General features: G+C 36.0%; 1 protein-coding gene across 4 annotated transcripts in view; it reads left to right on the plus strand.

Annotated features, from left to right (window-relative positions):
- LOC145997166 (uncharacterized) overlaps positions 1-17,170 on the plus strand; it is a 177,374-nt gene extending 160,204 nt beyond the window's left edge. For all 4 annotated transcript variants that reach the window (XM_083133846.1, XM_083133848.1, XM_083133849.1 and 1 more), the window contains 3 exons: positions 1,177-1,305; positions 5,596-5,754; positions 6,961-17,170. In XM_083133846.1, the coding sequence (XP_082989972.1) occupies positions 1,177-1,305; positions 5,596-5,754; positions 6,961-8,522 (1,850 nt within the window). In that variant the 3' untranslated portion in view covers positions 8,523-17,170. The remainder of the gene's footprint in view (positions 1-1,176; positions 1,306-5,595; positions 5,755-6,960) is intronic.
- Positions 17,171-19,270: the final 2,100 nt, after the last annotated feature.

Genomic DNA, 19,270 nt, shown 5'->3' on the forward strand with positions numbered 1-19,270 from the left:
AAATGTAGCGTTACACTTTGCAGAGTCTAATTATCTTTGAATATCTGTAACAACTTTTCGTTGTTTCAATTTTCAAGCATCGGTATCAGTAGAAATCCGTAAAAGTATCAGCATTGCTATCGGTTCAAAATGGTATCAGCTCAGCTGTAAAAGAGATCCAAGAAGAAGAAGAAGAAGAAAAAAATGCAATTCCTACAATAATGAAATTAAAACCTTTTAACATTTTGTAAGTACAGTGGAACTGAACCTCTGTTATTTGGTTTTCAGGGAATTGTGGCCAGTTGTTGTGATTTTGCAGACATGAAATTTTTTGCATCAAATCATCAATAGCAGAATTGTAGCTCAATGAATAATCAACCATTCATCTACGAATATTCACACCATCAACGTGTAACATAAAGCTATTTTACAATCCCACTACAAGGTTTTTCCTACAAGGTAGGCTTACCAGCTTGTATAAGAAACCTGCGTCCAAATGTTGACATATTTGTGGCAGAAGTCTCCTTCCAGCAATTGTTAAGAATGTATTGTGTAATTTTCATTTTTTTTTCTGTTTGATCTTGTATTTATTTTGTTTAGTTGTTGTTTTGCTGCTGTTACTGTTTCAGTATAAATGGTCATTCAGTACTGTATCTGAAACATTAGGTAAATAAGAGGGAAATATTTATAGAAAATAACATAATGTAGATTGGTTTATATTACTCACTTTTAAATAAAATAAACAACGTTAAATTGTGTTAAGTTAAGTTTAACACTACTTACGTGAGTGAGTATGAAGCTTTTTTGGAACAACGTTTCAGGGTCCTACTGCCCCCTTCATCAGGTTTGTAAATATTTTTCTAAGCACTGAACATAGTGCCGCGTTAAAATATTTACGAACCTGATGAAGGGGGCAGTAGGACCCTGAAATGTTGTTCCAAAAAAGCTTCATACTCACTCACGTAAGTAGTGTTAAACTTAACTTAACACAATTTAACGTTGTTTATTTTATTTAAAGAAAATAGAAAGAGAGAGAGAGAGAAAATTTTGTATGATTTTGTTTATTGAGACCAGAAAAGTAAGATGCAAGAAGTGAAAAGTGTAACTGCATGTACTTGTGCTGATTTGTTCATTTATTCACCTTTTTAACTATTCTTTAGAGGTCCTTTTTTTAACAAACCTGTCTTTGTGTTGCAGAAGGATACACGAGTATCAGTGTGAGGGAACCACTTGCGGAAATCAAAGCTCAGACACGAGGGGCAACGCCACGGAGCAGGATTCATGAGATAACTGACCCTCATTACTCTACGGTATCCGATGATTCAGGCAAGTTCGCAGTTGATCATTTGCATGATTGATTAATTAGGTTTATTTTACTTAGTTTTTCTGCTAATTTTGGCCTACCGCGAAGGTTGGGATGAGTTCTGATATGATGAAACTAATAAATGGATACTCATATGGAAAGTCCATGCCTAGGCCAGGATTCGAACCCAGGACACCTGGCATCATAATGCACTGTCCTAACCATTTGGACATGGAGGGTCGGCTGATTATTTGCATGAGAAATTATTAACTTTCTGACAAATTCAGTGTGCATGCGCTTATTTTTGCCATGATAGTGCATTATAGTATTTTTTGGTAATTCATTCTAATGAGTTCTAGCTTCAATTTTCCGCCCACTTTTTGTTGGCGATCACTTTTGTTCCCTGTCTGGTGGCTTTATCATGCATGCCTCAGTAGAATGAATTATCTATCTCCGCATAACGGCCAAACAGATATCTTTAGGTACAATGTGTATTTTTTGGTGTCCAAAATATTTAGAATGTTCATTCTTAGGGAGATTTTACATTGATATGACCTGTAACACACGGCATGTTCCTAGGCATCTGAATGCAAGTCACTTAACCCATCCGAATACCATTTCATTTCAATATTTTTTCCTGTGAAATACGATTTAATTCCAGCCTCCGGCCATGGAAGTTGAAGGACAGTACGGAACTTTAAATTTCTTAAAAACTATTCAACTAATTTACATGAAATTTTAGATTGTTACAGTGGAAGACCATTAGTACATGTTAGAATAAACAAATTAATTGTAAATCTAATATAAATTACCTAATAGTTCTGCTTTATGTGGTATAGCTTGAAACATTCCGGCATGTGCAGTGCAACTTTACATTTCTCACACTCCCAACGGCTACTTGACTTCTTGTTTTGTGCAGAACACACTTTGCACTGTCTTGATGGATTCTGTTTTATAGCATTTGGAGGGATTTGCTGAAGGAAATGTTCCCAATTGGCACACTGAAGTCTCATAGGTGTGTCTCCGGAAGGGCATCCTCTTCGGGCATATTCTGGCAGGGCAAGTTCCTCCAAGATTTGCTCTATTACCAGAAGTCTGAATTCGTTAAATTTGAAACCCTTGATAGATGGCCTAATCTTCTTGTATATGACATATGCATTGTAGAAAGCTAAGTCTAACATATAGAAAAATATTTTCTTATATGCCTTCAAGTAACGACGCATGATTGGAAATGATGCCAGCTGCTGATCCATTCTATCAACCCCACCCATTCCCTTGTTGTAGTCAATCACTACCATAGGTTTCGAAATAGGTTCTTTTGTCTTTCTGTTCTTCTTCCCTGCGTTTGTCATATTTATGTCATCATGGTATGGTAGACAACAATGAGACAGATTTCCGGTCAATCCACTTGATGGCAATCATATTTTGGCTGTACATAGCAGAAGCCTCACCTTTCTTCAACTGTTTGGCTTTCAGTTCCTTTGGCATTTGTTTCCTGGGTAGGCGTACAGTACCCACAACGTTTGTCTTTGCATCTAACAATTTATTGCACAAAATGGGAGATGTGTACCAGTTGTCGATATACAGAGTGTAGCCATTATGGAGTGAAGGTTGCATGAGATGGAGTACAATGTATTCATGTTCAGGGATGTTTTGCTTTGTATTTTTTTTGCCTGTGTATATGCTAAATTGGTGACAGTAGCCAGTAGAGGATTCACACAATTTGTAATATTTTATCCCAAACCTAGCCCTCTTAGTTGGATTAAACTGGACAAAAGAAAGTCTTCCCCTGCACTTCACAAGACTTTCATCAATTGCAGTGTCTTGTTCAGGTGTGTAAACATGCTGGAATCTACTACTGATATACTCCATAGGTTGTCTGATTTTGGCTAGCTTATCTTCTGGATTCAAATTATTGTTATTTACAAAATGTAAATACCTCATGATCAAAACAAATCTTTTGAATGGCATGACAGTAGCAAAAAATGGAGTTTCTGAGAGTTTTCTAGTACTCCAGTAGCTTTGCAGGCTTTCTTTTTTTACCTGGGACTGAAGGACACACACTGTTGTGTCAAACCATTTAGATTCACTACTATTGGATTGTTGATCACCATTGAGTTCTGCATTGTTTATTTTGCTTTGTGCATAGATGTTCGTTTCCCTAGATATACTAGCCCATAAATCATCCTGAAGGAACTTTTTCACTACATCGCAAGCTCTGGGAGAATCCCCTAATGAACGCAGAACAATGTTATTTACACCAGGCTTACCTGAAAATGGTAATTTCTTTGGTATTTCATTTTGGGGACACGATTCCGACCATTTCCAGTCTTCGAACTTGCTTCTCTTGGGGGTTTCAACAATTTCCCCCTCACTTTCACTACTTCCACCAGAGGGACCACTTTCACTAATGCTACAAGAATCACTCTCTTCATTCCCGTCATCAAAATCCACATTTTCATCTTCGTCACTATCAAAAAGCAAATCTTCTTCTATCAACGAATCTTCAACAAATCTTCTTCGCGACATGTTTCCAAGACGTAACAAACGAAGGTTTGTTTATATGAGAAATTACTGAAGAAAACAAGCTTGAATCGGTATGAAAAATTTAGCATCACAAACATAGACGTCACAGATTCAACAGATCATACAACCTCTGCTATCTATGAGCAAAAGAAGAAACTACGTGATGAAAATCGGGAGGCAGTCAATTCGACGGCTAGGTATGGCAAGCAAACTTCAAGTCGGGCCGTCGAATCGACGACTAGGTATGCGGATGGGTTAAGAAACCCTAAGATATAATTGCAACATTTCACACTGGAGTGATTCAAAGACGCTGCACATGTCACTTGCTGCTAGCATGTCACACAGACAGAGCCATTCTTCCTGTACCCTGTCCCGGCTGTTTCTGGAGCTAGCTGTGCATCGCTGTAAGAGAATGGTTGGGAGGGGGGGAGCAAATCAAGTGGGCAGAAGCAGTACATGCTGCTCGAAGGCTGGTAACTGCAGTTGCTCCCCCTCACTCTTCATGCAATACCATTCCCTCTCGCATGTTCATTGGTGGAGCCATCTCACGCCACTACTTGTGCAGAGACTTGCTTTTGTTCTCTTGCTCCAGTGATACGTGGGACAGGGTATAGAGCATGTTCAGGAAGTGCCTATTCCAGTGTGCAGTTTGTGGAAAGTGTTGTTATCACTTTGGTGTAAAATCTCCCTAAATGTTAATGTTGAAATTATGGTTGACTGTTTTCCACTTTGAACTTGTACCGATACTCCTGTTAATTTCCAGCAATGCTTGGAAATTGTGACAGGTTGTATAAAATATCAATAAACCCTTTGTGGATGAGTGACGGGCATAGCCCATCATCCAATTTTTGTCCAATAAGACTGGCAACAGGTTCAATTCCAGGGTGGTCCATCAAGTGACGGATTTTTTTTTTTACTTTATCCCTGCATAAAGTGGCTAGAAGTTCATACAGTGTGTACAACGTTGGAGGGTAAAGATAACCAGGGTATGGTATAAATCACGTCGCCTCCATAAAATGGCTCACACTGAGACTGTGCAGGGCCCCATGTGCCTGCATGGGATGGTACAATGAGTACGAGAAACTTTACCATAGAATAATTTAGATCCGTATGCGTTTGATTGATTGAATTATTGTGTTAAGTCCACTTTATGCACATAAAGGCTAGTCGGGATTGGACCTACATTTTAAAGTGGGATACGAACCACCGTACCATGTGCGGCCACCAGGTATCAAACCTGAGACCCCTTGATTACAAGATGAGAATGTTATCATTACACCATCGGGGAGGCCCAGACCCATGAAGGTGTTTCAGCAACTTAACTGCAAATTTCATTTCAAAAGTATACTTTTGCATGTAATTTTGTGTCATTTCATGACAAAATGAATAAGAAAATGCCTTCCCGTTCTTTATTATCATATAATATTTTCTCACACTTTGTGTTCCATCAAAAACAAAATATATATGTCCATAGAGATTCAGTTTGATCTGATGCCTATACAACTCACATCAGCCTTCTCTTGAAGTAAGTACTAGTTTTCGTCAAGGTGAATCTTTAGCAAAATAACATTTGAACTCGTTTGTTTCTAGGCCTCCCCGATGGCGCAGTGGTAGCGTCGTCGCCTTGTAATCAAGGAGTCCCGGGTTCGATTTCCGGTGGAGGCACATAGTGGTTCAGATCCCACTTTAAACTGTAGGTCCAGTACCGATTAGCCTTACTGTGCATAAAGTGGACTTAAAATGCCAAATCAATCAATCAATCTATCTATCTTTTGTTTCCACTCCAGACGAGATGTATGCAGCTATTGAGGATCCGACTCAAGTGTACACGAGCGGAAGTGAAACATACGCACAGATACATCCGCCGGGTGAGAATTTCCACCATCCTCCACAACCACCAAGTGTCGACAGCTTGAAGCATGTGGCCCAGGCACATTCTCGTCAGGGTGAGTTCTGTAGTCATAGTGAAATGATAATTGAATTTGTTAGTGATACATAGTGATTTATGACTGCAGTGTACATGTCCACAAACTTTCTCCATACTTATATTTACATGCCCCCTGCCTTAAAATTCTGATACGTTTTCCAGTTTGTTTTTTATTGGTTGTGAAATTGAAGCTAGTGATAAATTAATGTATTTTTAACCACCACACAAAACAAATAGTGAAATCCCGATTTTTACATTTTCAGCTGGGTTCCCTGAAAAATATAAAATCGAGGTTCGGCTGTAAACAGCATGATAAAAGACACTTAAAATGTCCAAGGTTATGACTGGAGCCAGGGTTGAGAGATTAGTAGCAGATTTTGTGATGTCACTACTCTAGTGATGGAGTTGAAAGCTTGGACAGACTTTGAAAGTGTCTTTTATCATGCTGTTTATTTGTTTTGTGTCATGTGTAACAAAAATGTAGATATCACTTGACATAAGAAGTTTTTTAATGTCATATGTTAAATTAAAGCACACACTCACTCCCTCTCCCTTTCCCCCCATCACTTGCTGCAAGGGCTGGACCCTCTGCTTTGCCATGTATGTAATGTTATTTTAAGTATTGAATGTGCCAATTTGAAGACAGAGTTCACAATAAAATACCTTAACTTTCATTCAGCACTTAAATACGTTTTAAGAAAATCTGCACATTGGTAATTACGTCCTGACATCACAATGCAAGGTTCAGTTGCCTTCAGGTATACATACCTATAAAGGAGCTTTCAGAGCAGAGTGACTTATGCTGAACATCTGAACATTAATAGACAGATAAACCACCAGATCCAGTTTCTACAATTAATTCACAACACATCAACCTTTAAATTATGTAGAAGATTTTTTTCAGTTCAACGCCATTGTTACTATTTACTGTAATAAGGGAATTGCGTCTAGTGCTATATTGGGAAACCTTGTAAGCAATATCTCTCTTCATGGGAGATTGTCACTGTCAATCTTTGATGAGAGCATATTATGTACAAACACACTTATTTTGTTAATTCTTAAGTATAGTGTTTGTAATTTAAGTGATTCCAATCACTCTTCATATTTAAGATTTCTGAGTTTTCATACAAGGTATGAATAGGGTATTAGAGTAAATATGGTGTTCTTGAAGAATGTAGGGTATTAGAGTAAATATGGTATACGAGTTAACTTTTCTTTTTTCCAGCATCGTCATCCAGTGCAACCAGCTCTGTGGCTAATTTGGGGTCTCCAAAGCCAGAGAAGCGCCAAGCGAACTCCCCTCTCCCTCCCCCTCCCCCTCCTGCCTCTGAAGCATCCGAACTGTACTCGGTGGTGGACAAATCGAGAAAGCTCTCTCGAGGTGCAGAGGAGTCTACTTCAAAATGCGTGGAGGAAATGTATGCCAAAGTGAACAAGAAGAAGAGTGCAGGTTCCTTGGCTACTTCGAAGCAGAGCGAATCGAATGCCGGTGCGGTTGGCTATTCGGAACCTTCCGCTGGAAACTGGACGGGAGATGGAGCCGAAGTGAGACGACCCATGTTGCAGCAACCGGTGATGTCGCCGTATCCTTTGCTGGGCGACGATAATTTTCAGAGACATTCTGTGGACATGTGGTTAAATAAAAGTGAACCGATGGAGGAGAAGTTCCATGATGCACTGGGGGCGAGACCGAAAAGGAAGCAGAGCACCGATTCCAACGAGATGAAGGATTCTACTTCCGTGTCGAGTTCCGACCATGACGTCGTCGTAGATGAGCCGTTTGAGAACTTTGGTAGCAGGAAGAGTAGGAATACGGGATACGAAACCGTAGCTGGCGGAGTTGTATCAGATAATATAAAGAGTGACGAAAGTGATCCGGGGTACGAAATCGTGAAACATAAAAGCGTGAGTAATAGTGCTGTCACGTCAAGAATAGGGTCGAGATTAAGATCTGCCCAGGCAACGGATGAGGAATGCGAACCGGGGTACGAAAGTGTGAAACGGGAAGAGGCAAGCGGGTATGATCCTGGGTACGAAGTTGTGAAATCTATGTTGCAAAGAAATAACACGTCGTTGGATTCCGATCCCACGTACGAAGAACTGAAACCAAAGAAAGGTGTTTACGGTGATAGTTTGCCTGAACCTGGATATGAAGTTGTCAAATCTGAAAATGCCGCAGCAGTGGAAACTGACAGCGACCCAAATTATGAAAAAGTTTCAAATGTTCAGGAAGCAGGCTTCCATTCCTCCGCGTATCAGAACTATGAAACTGTGAGATCCATGAGGCAAACACGTGAAGAAATCGTGGAACCAAACTACGAAGTGTTAGCCGACGTGAATAGAACGGAAGGTAGCATGTACGAACCCAACTATGAGACACTGCATCACAACAACGATCAGGACCAGGATGATCCGAACTATGAAAGCGTGAAATATTTTGGCGTGTCATCTTCGTCTCCTTACAGCCCTCCTTACGAAAGACTTCATAACGAAGAGAATAAGGATTCGGACAATGACACCGTACCGGGTTACGAAAAGGTGAAGAAGCAGTCGGCTGCTTCTTGTGCAGGCAACAGATACGTTCAACCCGAGCCGGAAGGACCCGAGTTCACAGAGATTGATTTGGGACATGGTGACGTGGCTCCTGTGGAAAATAACGGTGGGTATTTGCAGCAAGAAGATGCACTTCATGACAGCCCTTGTGCCATGTATGCTCAGGTGAGAAAAAACAAAAAAGCATCTACTGATCAGTCAGTGAGTGATAATTCACATTCAGGTACCGTATAAGGATTCTTTTGTGAAATATTCTATTGTAGTACTTCTATTATCGTTAGCCCTGTAAATATGTTTTTAGTGCTTTTTAAACCAAAGTGAACTCTGCGTAGTAGTTTAATTGATGATAATATTCAATTTGTGTGTGACTGTGTGTGTGTGTGTGTGTGCGAGTGTGTTTGTTGACATACATGTGCATTTAATAACTGATAAACAACTGTTATCAGAGCAGAAACCTAGTAAATGGATTTTTTTTAAAAGTTGCATTTTCATCTGTGCATTTTATTTAAATTTGTATATATTTTATGTATTGTATAAACGTATATATACAGGCATTTCTAAACACAGTTCGACGACAGTACAATATGCTATGCTTATTCAGATGTGGTAAGAACACATGAAAAAAGTGTACCAACTTCGAATAGTTTTTGGAAAATTTCATCTTGACACACCTTAACAGCAATTGTTCGTACTGTATTCTTAGGAAACTTTCCATGGGTACTTCTTCCAACTAAAGATTTTATATTTTATGTATGGTAATAAATGGGATTAATTAGATGCCATTGCTGTTATAACCTTAGATGCCATTGTATAGTAAACAGAATATAACATGAGCAGTGTTATTTTTTGTTATATTTACTTGCTTTGACTTTGTGTCTTCTTTGCTTAAAAATTTTGATGAAATCGTTCTGTTTGCTTTTATTGTAAAAATATACATACTTTTTTATGTAACAAGAAGTGATTATATATATTGTACATATGACTCATGTTATTTAAGTTTTTAAAAAGTTTCTGATCATGTTTGCATTTCTTTGCTTTATTTACATTGAAGAGTTTTCTTTGATCGTGGAGTATTGGAGTAGAAAACAATAGAATGCACTATTTTCATGCTTTCCCCTCCCACAGAAAAGTATTCCACATATATTTTGAATAATAGGTTTGCTAAATTTGTCTAAATTGGCACAAGTAAATTCATAATTTGTTGTACACAACATTTCTGCATTGAAGGAATCACTCGTACTGATTCTAACCAATCTGACAATCATTGTGACAGTTTAAAATTGCCCAGAGTAGTAATAAATATTTATATATTAATTCACTCATAACAATATCATGCCAATCTGTCAGTGTGTTATTGGCATTGGCGATTAATATGTCAGATAACAATTGTATTGATATGAATGAATATCATTTCACTCACAGTTGAAATTACTAACTCTGGAGCATTCCCAGATTTTGCATTTTCCCACATTATGCACTCAATCTTGATGGTCTCAACGTAGCAAAATGTTACAAAATTTTCATCCATTTTGCTTTCCCATATTTTAAGTTTTATCAACTTGGTCTCTTGAAAAAATGTAAAGTCAAGGTTCCATTGTATATACATGCAACTACCAAAAGAACATAATTTTTTTTATCATTCTGACCGAAACATGGAAACTTTCAATAGTATTTAAAAATAAATATTTGTCTTGTACATGACAAGTTCTTTACAACACTAACATATTAATTGCCATTCGTACCTTTAACTTCCTCATTTTGCTTTGTAAGAGAGGTTTAACACTGAAGCAATGCATGTTGCATGTCATTTGAGAACGTTGGATGCAGGCTATGGTGTGAATGGTTGTTACTGATTTGCCTTTTCCAAAGTGACATGTCACATACTAACTTTGTTGTGAAATCTCCCTAAGAAGGGCAGCTAGTGGACAATGCAATAAAGAGGGTACACTGTAAAATATTTGAAGGAATTTGCCAGCATTCTGTCTATGTTTAACAGATAAGTTTGCCATTAAAGCTTGGCCGACGGCAGCCAAGCCATTTTCGAAATTTCTTCTCCTGTTGAGAAACCTCTATAATTTCCAAATTGTGAAAATTATATCTACTTAAAATTCCTTTCCGAGGGTTCACGTGAATCTTCATGTGGTTAGTTTTGCTGTAGTCTACACATTCACTATAGTTTCATGGCTACATAAGCCTATTAAACTATTGATAATATCTAGACAACATCATTATATCTAACCAGTGATGATGAATACTGCCTGTATATATACATAATTTTAATCACAATTCTAGGCTGTTGAGGAAAAGGACTTAAAGCCAAATAATGCAATTTTACAGCAGACTGCTTTTTACATGACTGTTTAGAAGCCCAATAAAAAATTATACTGATAATATTGATTCAGTGTGACTTGGATAAAAGCAACAGAATATCGCAGTGACTTATGTGCCTTTTCCCCGAACACCCTAGAATCACTGATAATACATGCTTGTTGTAGCAGTAGAACTTTTGTCTTTCATCATTTTGATTAACTGTCTTGTCTTTCATCATTGTGATTAACTGTCTTTCTGTTGCATAAAAAATAATTATAAAACAACATACAGTGCAACCCCGATTTTAGTTTCCAGGTTTTTACACTTTACACTATTATCAATCTTCATGGTTTAAACAGATCAACATGCTATATAATTTTCCCAGATTGTTCATTTCCCCACATTTTTTTTTTTTTTCGTGGTTTCCTGAAAAACAAAATCGAGGTTCCCCTGTAGAATCACCACAGACTAAGTGGATCATTCTCTCTCTTGTGATACGTGTAATAAACACACTGTGCTCAAATCTTCAATGGCTGCTTGCATTTCTTACTATATATGTACCAGTGCGAAACAGTGGATGTGTCAATAGCAGCTAAGTAAATTTATACAGTTTACCATAATGTACTCTTAAGACTGAAGTGTGACATTCTGGTTGTACAAAAAATGTAGTTGTCAGTGTAAATTTGTATGTTGTAATTTTATACTATATTGACGCTGTAAGGATTCTTCTTTATATATGCTTAGTGAAAGAGATAAACCAGGCATGTTGCTAACCTTGTACGAAGTTAGCCATTTTTTTTATAGAAAGTAAGAATGTTTTTTAAAAATATATGTTCGAAGAAATGTTTGTACTTTTTTTCCAAATCGTATGATTTTTTTCGAAAATTTCATGAAATTTTAACATAATTTTTGTATATTCATTGTTTGATAATATTTGTCTTAAGTAAAAGTGTTCATGCAATTTGTTAACTCCCAATGCAAGAGTGACATTTGAGGTAAGTAAATTGTGCATTGAAACAATTGAATTTTTTAAACATTGATTTATATTTGGATATGAAACTACAGTGTCATGGGTTTTGTGAAGTAGTTTTATGTGCTCTTTTTATGCATTAGTTCTTGTTGCAACTGTTTCTTGTGATTCATTGAGATGTAATATGATGTTCAATATACCATATTTCACCACATAATTGTCACAGATTTTATGCCAGGTTTTTTTTCTGAAAAAAAGAGTAGGTTTTGACATAATATGAACTTTTTTAATTGTGGCAGGATTACTGGTACTTAAAAATAATTTATTATTAAACTGATTAGGATGTATGGAATGACATAACAATTGAATATAGTTCAAATCAACAAAGGCTACATCATTTATTTTTGACAATTTAGCAAAAATTTTTCCCTTCTGAGAATAAAGTTTTTTTTTATTTGTGCATTATAGTAGAAATATTAAACTTCAGACAAATTACTACAGTGTACTACAAAGTACAGAATTACAAAATTTAGTCTTCTGTGCTGCTATCATTGGTTTCATTATCTGAAATACTGATGTGACGATTACGGACCGAAAAGCAGGGTGTGATGATTTTGCAGTGAAATATGGTAGTTTGCCTTGCAGATATGGCTATTCTTCAAAATGATTTAAATTATATTAACTGCTTCATTTCATCATAGTTTGAATTTTCCTTTAGTTCAGTTTGGAATGTCCTCCCGCCACCTATCTTCTCTGTTTAATGTAATAGGTGCTCATATACAGTTACTATATACATTGAAAGAACAAAGAATATAAAAAAAGACATTGTTGTAAATGACATTAACCTCTTAATCTATGTTTATATGTGTGTGTGCATATATAAGATGGTTCACTTATCAATACAACAAACAAGAGTGGGTTTAAATTTTTGCCCAGTTTCATATATTTTTAGATTCTGATTTATAAGAGATAGAATATATTTGTGAACATTCAGTGTGTTTTGCTCTGAGAAAAATTAAATTAGCGACAAAGGCTATAAAGAGAAAGCTCATGTAAAATATAAATTTTCTTATTCTTACATTCTTTTTTACAAGAAAATTTTGAGATTTTCAGTCTTGTAAAGTAGAAAATATCACATTCCAGCCTTTTTTTTTTTCTTAAAAATTATTTGGGTGTGTGATATAGGCTTACTTTTGTAAATTATCAAAATAGATTTGCATCTGATGTGTCTACATGAGAAAACAAAATTAAATAGTTTAACTTGTTTCAAGAGCATGAGAATAATCATTAAAATTTGCAATCAATTAATTAAATTCTTTAAATTTGAAATAACCAGTGCAGGGTGGCTACTCACCGGGAACTCCTTGAGTTCCGGGAATTCTGCGTGAATTATTGGCTCCGGAATTATACATGAATTCTGCTTGAATTTTTCTCTGTAGACGTGAAAAATTGCAACATTTATTAATCCAAATCATATTGAATTTATACATATTGATAAAAGTCCTGAGGCAAGTTTTTCACAGTTTAGTTTTTATTTCTATCAAGGAAGGAAGCGTGGAAAATGAAACAGAATTCTCTCAACCCATTTACTTGTTATTGTCCTTTGCAGAACAATATCGGACAGATGGACAATATCTTGAAGATGATTAGGTAAATTTTAGTCTGAAATTCTTATACAATTAACAATTTTTCGTAGATTAGAATACAAACCTGAACATTTGTGACTTGTGTTTGTAGATGTATTTCGAGTCTGAGTATATGACGTGGCAAACGTAAACTCGGCACCTTAAATTAAATATTTTAAATGTAATATACCGTTTAATTTAATTTAATTTGAATTTTTGGATACATTGAGATCACACACACACTTTATACTGTTAATTTATTTGTGTATGGGTGGTGAGAGGCAGTAATACGAAAGTTGAAATAGAGAAAACATGTGCTTGTAGCCTTGCATTTTTTGAAAATTCACCTTGAAAACCGGGAATTATACTTGAATTTTATCGTGGCCTTCGAGTAGCAACCCTGCAGTGAAAAGTGGCATAGGGAAACATGTAGCTACAATATGGATATTTTTTGCTGCTTATTTGAATAATATATATTTTGTTAAAGTTGTGAATAGGTTGAAAGCTCATTGAAATCTGTCCAGAATTGTGAAATTAATTCTCATGGTTAAATGTTAATGACTTTTGCTTCCCTAAACATTTTGCCTTTAAAAAAATGTCTTAGAAATTCTTGAGAACAGACATAACACAAGTCATTAGAAATATTGCTTGAATCAAAATAATTTATATTTACATCGAAATAGTTTAAGAGGTTAACATGAAACTGAAGTCGCAATGAATTATAGTTGATATATGTCAGATGTTTGTATGTAAATATTTGTTGATCTAAGTTGCATTTTGGAATGGCAGATGTTGGCCAGTTACATTCATGTTTTTTATACCAGATTCATTATTACATTGACAAGAAATAAAGTACAAGTGCACACTCGTCAGTATTAATTGCATAGGAATAAATACTTGTGATTTGTTGATGTGAAGAGTTCTACCACAGACAGTGAATGCAACTACGCAAGTGTAGGTAATAACAGTATGTTGCATCTCCTGCAAATTCAGGTAATATTTTATTTGTAAATAAGTTGCAGCAGTGTCTTGTTGAAACTTTCAAAAAATTATATTTTTTGTAATGTCGCATCAGAGCTGACTGTTGTTAGGCATTCATTTGCAGTATTCAATAGCTGTAGAATTTTAAGTGTTCTTCGCTAAAATTAGAATTTCTAACATATAGTTGCTTATTTGATATAGAGTCTAAAGTGCCAGTGGTTTTTTTTCATGTGTTTTCCTTCTTTTGAATTTAAGTGTCATAGACTGAGATGTGACTATGCCATTGGGAACGCCCTGTTGTTCTTTTCTGAAACTAATAACAGAGTCTTGTAACTCTCTATTTACAGAGTGAAATATCTTACATTTTTCAGCTATTGTTACAAGGCTTTTGTTGTTCAACCATACTCAAGTTGATAAATGATATAAATATGAGAAATTTCAACTCACCATGCCAAGAATACACGTTTTGTTTAAATTGCAGTTACTTCATAATTTGAATCGAGATATTTTGTTTCGTGGACCAACTATGCAACATAATGTGAATGTGACTATTTAGTTACTACATTAATAAGAACTGAGGAGTAAAAATGACAGCTACTTGTGAAAAGAAAAAGAAAATGGTGTCAGCTGACTCCATGCAAAGGAAATTGAAATGTATTAATCCCCAAAATTTGAAATACGTTGCTTTAAGATGTGAGCCACAACAGAAGTAAGTCATAGAAAAGATGATATATTTATGAATGGGTGAAACCTTTTATGGTGAAGCATAGGAACTATCAAATATTTGGGTTAATTTATGAGAAATCTGGAAAGGTTTGTGTTAGGAAGGAGTGTGTTGCCACCTAATGCCGATGCATGTCACTTGAACACCGACCAATCACGTGAAGGCTTATGCAGCATGCGACATCTGCCGTAAATCATTGCTGTGGCCAGTTCATTCTTAAGTGACATGACTCCCCTGTCGCTTGTCACTTCAGTGTGAAAACTCAGTAAGACATCCAGTAACAGATGTGCTTCTGTTATTTTGGAACTGTTTAAAATTTATTTCAGCTTTCTGTGCCAGGAAATTATTCGCATACAGATTCATACAAGCAAGATTACTCTCTGCAAGATTAGGCCAATTCGTGTTCCATACATGTACATTCTTATACATCATCATCAGAATCATCCTCAAACCTATTTCTGGGTCAGCATAGAAGTCTCGTTTTCCACCATTCCCCTATCTTTACTGTATACAATTCTTCACACCCTCTGTACTACCTAACCTTTATGCATCTTTGCTTTTCTTGTAACCTTTTTACCAATCCTTGAGCACTGCCAGTCTCATCTATTTTAAATGCCCAATCCACCAAAAAGTACAGGGTGCCCCACAAAAAGGTAACCAAATTTATTAAGCATTTTGCAACTTTATAGGGGACACTATAACTCGCAATTAATTGCATTTTTGTCCATCCCCTTATGTAATAATGTGCCTACATTTTCTTTTATTAACAAACTCTTTAGAATATCATGTTATGCATAATTTAGTTGTATTTGTGTATTTTAAAGTAAGATTATTTAAGCTTCGGCTACATTATTTTCAGATGAATGGAAATGATATATATTTTTTGTATTCGATAATTACTGGGACATCTTTGTGCTAGAATTTTTAACAGAAATACGATTGTCTACTGAGATAAACTTAGTCATGTCGTTTAGTAACGTAAAGCAAAAGGCATAAGTGTAACAGCTTCTGCCATAAGTAGGGGACTGTGTCAGCAACAACCAACCACGTCGGTGAACTGGCCACTACCAATGCCAACACTTGCTGCACCCAATGCCAATGGCCTCTGCATGTTATGACATATTCCCTTCTTGCACACCAGCCTGTTCTTGTTTCCTTCTGTGATGAAATGGGCAACATGAGACCATTGGCAAGTGTCCACGTTACTCAACTTGCACTGCCGGGTATTCAGTACAGTAATGCCTTTTGCCTTATAATTCTTACTTAAAATTTCATTTTGTGAATACAGTGAAACCTTGATTTTACGTTCTCAGATTTTACATTTTCCCGCATTATACCCAACATAGCAAAATGTTATAAAATTACCTCGATTTTACATTTTCCCCCATTTTAAGTTCTTGCAGCTTGGTCCCCTGAAAAAACGTAAAATTGAGATTCCACTGTACTTCAGAATTGAACTGCACACATTAGTGATTAAACACCGTTCTGAGAATAGTTCGAACAACAGAACTATATTTTAACTATAAAATATCTAAAACTGTGCAGACCATCTCCAAAGTTATAATTCTATTTCGTAATCACTAAAGGTCACAGTAAAGGTGTAATCTCAGGCTATCACCCAAGTGAATTCTGGAAGGACTTCCAAGCTTTCAAGAGCTAACGTCACTTTCATCTTCAGAGTAATGAGATCTGATGACAGTGACGTTGGCTCTCAAAAGCATAGAAATCCACAGCTCACCTGGTTGATAGCCCGAGAGAATTATTCATCATTCGCCGCCAGGAAAGCTTCAAGCCTTACTTCAAGTATATTAGCTTCTAAAAATACTGTTACTTTTATTGTTGTTATTTTCTTTGTTAATGAACTTAAGTTTCGTTAATAACGGGAAACTTCCCTTGCCATGCAGGTTTGGTCATCACAGTACCCTCGCAGTGGTTGTACCCTATTCTTCTGATTCCTAACGCAACCACATGATGAGGTACTGTGTATGAATTCGTAAAAATGAGAAAAAAAATGTAATACTAGCAGCTTCTCAAGCTTGGCAGGAACATTACCTGCTATCCAGCATAGTTTGATCCATTCTGTACCCACCGTAATCTTGTAACCAAAAGAGCACGGTTATCTGTTCCTGGGAGTAGTTCTCCGAGCTCTTAAGACATGTTGAGCAAGGCAGCCGTAGGTATTTTCACTATGATGTAGTTTCTTGTAGCTTAGCTCTTCATGTTGAACATTACTCACCCATATTCAGTGTTTGGTGTTTATCTGGTCCAAGGTGCTTTTTTTTTTTCTTCAGTCACATAACAGTGATTGTTCTCATGGTATTTATTAGTCAAGAATGTAAGAACATTGTTTCTGATGTTGTTATTTTACAAATTTGTATCATTTTCAATATGTGTGCATTGCACTAGTATTTATTAGGGCTGAGCCAATACTCTTACTGATGCTTAAAGATTGTAACAATTAAAAGTTATTAAAAATATTAATCAACATTAATATGTAAGTAATCCAGTACAAATTATGTGCATCAATTTACCAGATTTTTGTTTTAAAATGTGCAAAGAATTACAGTAAAGTATATGAAATAGCTGTCACTTTATCCCAGAATCCATTTCAAATTTTGAATCATTTGCATCTTTATTAGACTCCTCGAAAGTCTGATATTTTTCAGTCAGACTTTTCATAGCTCTTTACTTTAAATAATGTTATTCATCATGATTCATCATTTACACAGTTTGTTTATATTGCTTAATTGTAAAATGGATTGCAAAATTTTGGAAATCACTTTTTTTTTTAGCTTATTTCCGATGCACCTTCTTCCAGCTAAGCACCATTTTTGCTTCTTTCATCTGATGGTAAGATATGAGTAGGATAACTGGGTGATCATTTCTAGTACTACCAGCAAGGAAATGTTCCGAAAGTACAGTGTGTTTTAAAAGTCCTGCAGGATTCTAAAAACTTATAACTTTTAAAGTAATAGGTTTATTACAATGAAATATTGTTTTGTTTCAAAGAGGAAACTTTAAAAGTAATGTTGATGTTTGGTTCATCGTCAGATTTTCAGCTGGACACCATTCACGTTGAAACACTCTTGCAACCTTCGTTTGAATCTGAGAATTGCGTTCTGATGGAGCTCATCCAGAATGTTGTTGTTCTTGGCCTCCCACTATGTGGCAAGTCTGCTACACTTCCCACAGCCTTAAACTTTTCGTACCATCTCTGGATACTTGTCTCTGCTGGAGGTGGTTTTCTGGAACCTTCTCCACACCAAAATACAAGATTTTAACAAGCCATCACACGCACTGAGCTTTTTCGTGCATCAATGCCATTTTGGAATCACCTGCGCACACGTCATTCAGCAGTGTGAACAGAGCAAATTTTTAAGTCTTCCTCTGTGTAAAAAAAAAAAAAATGTCACTGTAACAAACCAATTACTTTAAAGCTATAGCTTTTCCGAACCCTGCAGAACTTTTAAAACACTCTGTACATTATTATTATTTTCCACAGTCATAGCAGAATTGAATATATGTAAATAAAGTGCTTCACATTTTGTAAATGGTACACCATGAAGGCTTTAGCACTTAGTTGTCTCTTTGGTATATTCTGTAGTTTCAAATAAACAAATGTATTTTATTACAATCAAAAGATGGGAAGTATATGCAAATGGTTTCATGCAAGAATTATGATGCTCTTTTCTTCAAAACATTAGTGTGCATGCGGGGAGGGGGGTATAGATTGAACGGAAATATTTCATTGAATCATTAATAAAAATATATATTCTACTTCTGTTAGGTTTTAACATGAGGAAATAATTCCTTATTACATAGTTCCTAAAAAATTGTATGAATGTGTAATGCCAATTAAATGTATTTGCTGTCAAGACAAACAGAGTTAATTTTGAAAGATTTTCAATAAATACCTGCCGAGTTGAATGTGTTGCTTGTAAAGAGAAAGATTTTGCACCACAAGCTACACAGTTGACGAAACAACAGCATATCCTAACAGTTAGGTATGAGTTTGTACCATAAGATCATGAAAAGGATAATCGGAACTATAGGTGACAAAGATATCAAGAAACAAATGCATTTTTTAAAGACAGATTAGCATGCATTTTATTTATCTATCAACGTTCAGTATCTCTATTGTTCATTTTGTACATTTTTCCACCTTCATGCATTCAATAAGCTGAATCCCACACTGAACGACATAAGCCTAAAGTAAAGTAAAGTAAAGTAAAGTTGGGACCCCACAATTTTTTATCACAGCCGAAGGTGATGTGATCAGCACCATGCCCCTGGCCACCCAGAGTTTCCTCAAGGAACCCACTTTGTATGATGCTGGGTGGGCACCGGAGCCACTTGAACAGGTGGAAAAAGT

The sequence above is a fragment of the Lepisma saccharinum genome, chromosome 13, assembly GCF_977018435.1.
Source record: "Lepisma saccharinum chromosome 13, izLepSacc3.1, whole genome shotgun sequence".
NCBI classification, from domain to species: Eukaryota; Metazoa; Arthropoda; class Insecta; order Zygentoma; family Lepismatidae; genus Lepisma; species Lepisma saccharinum.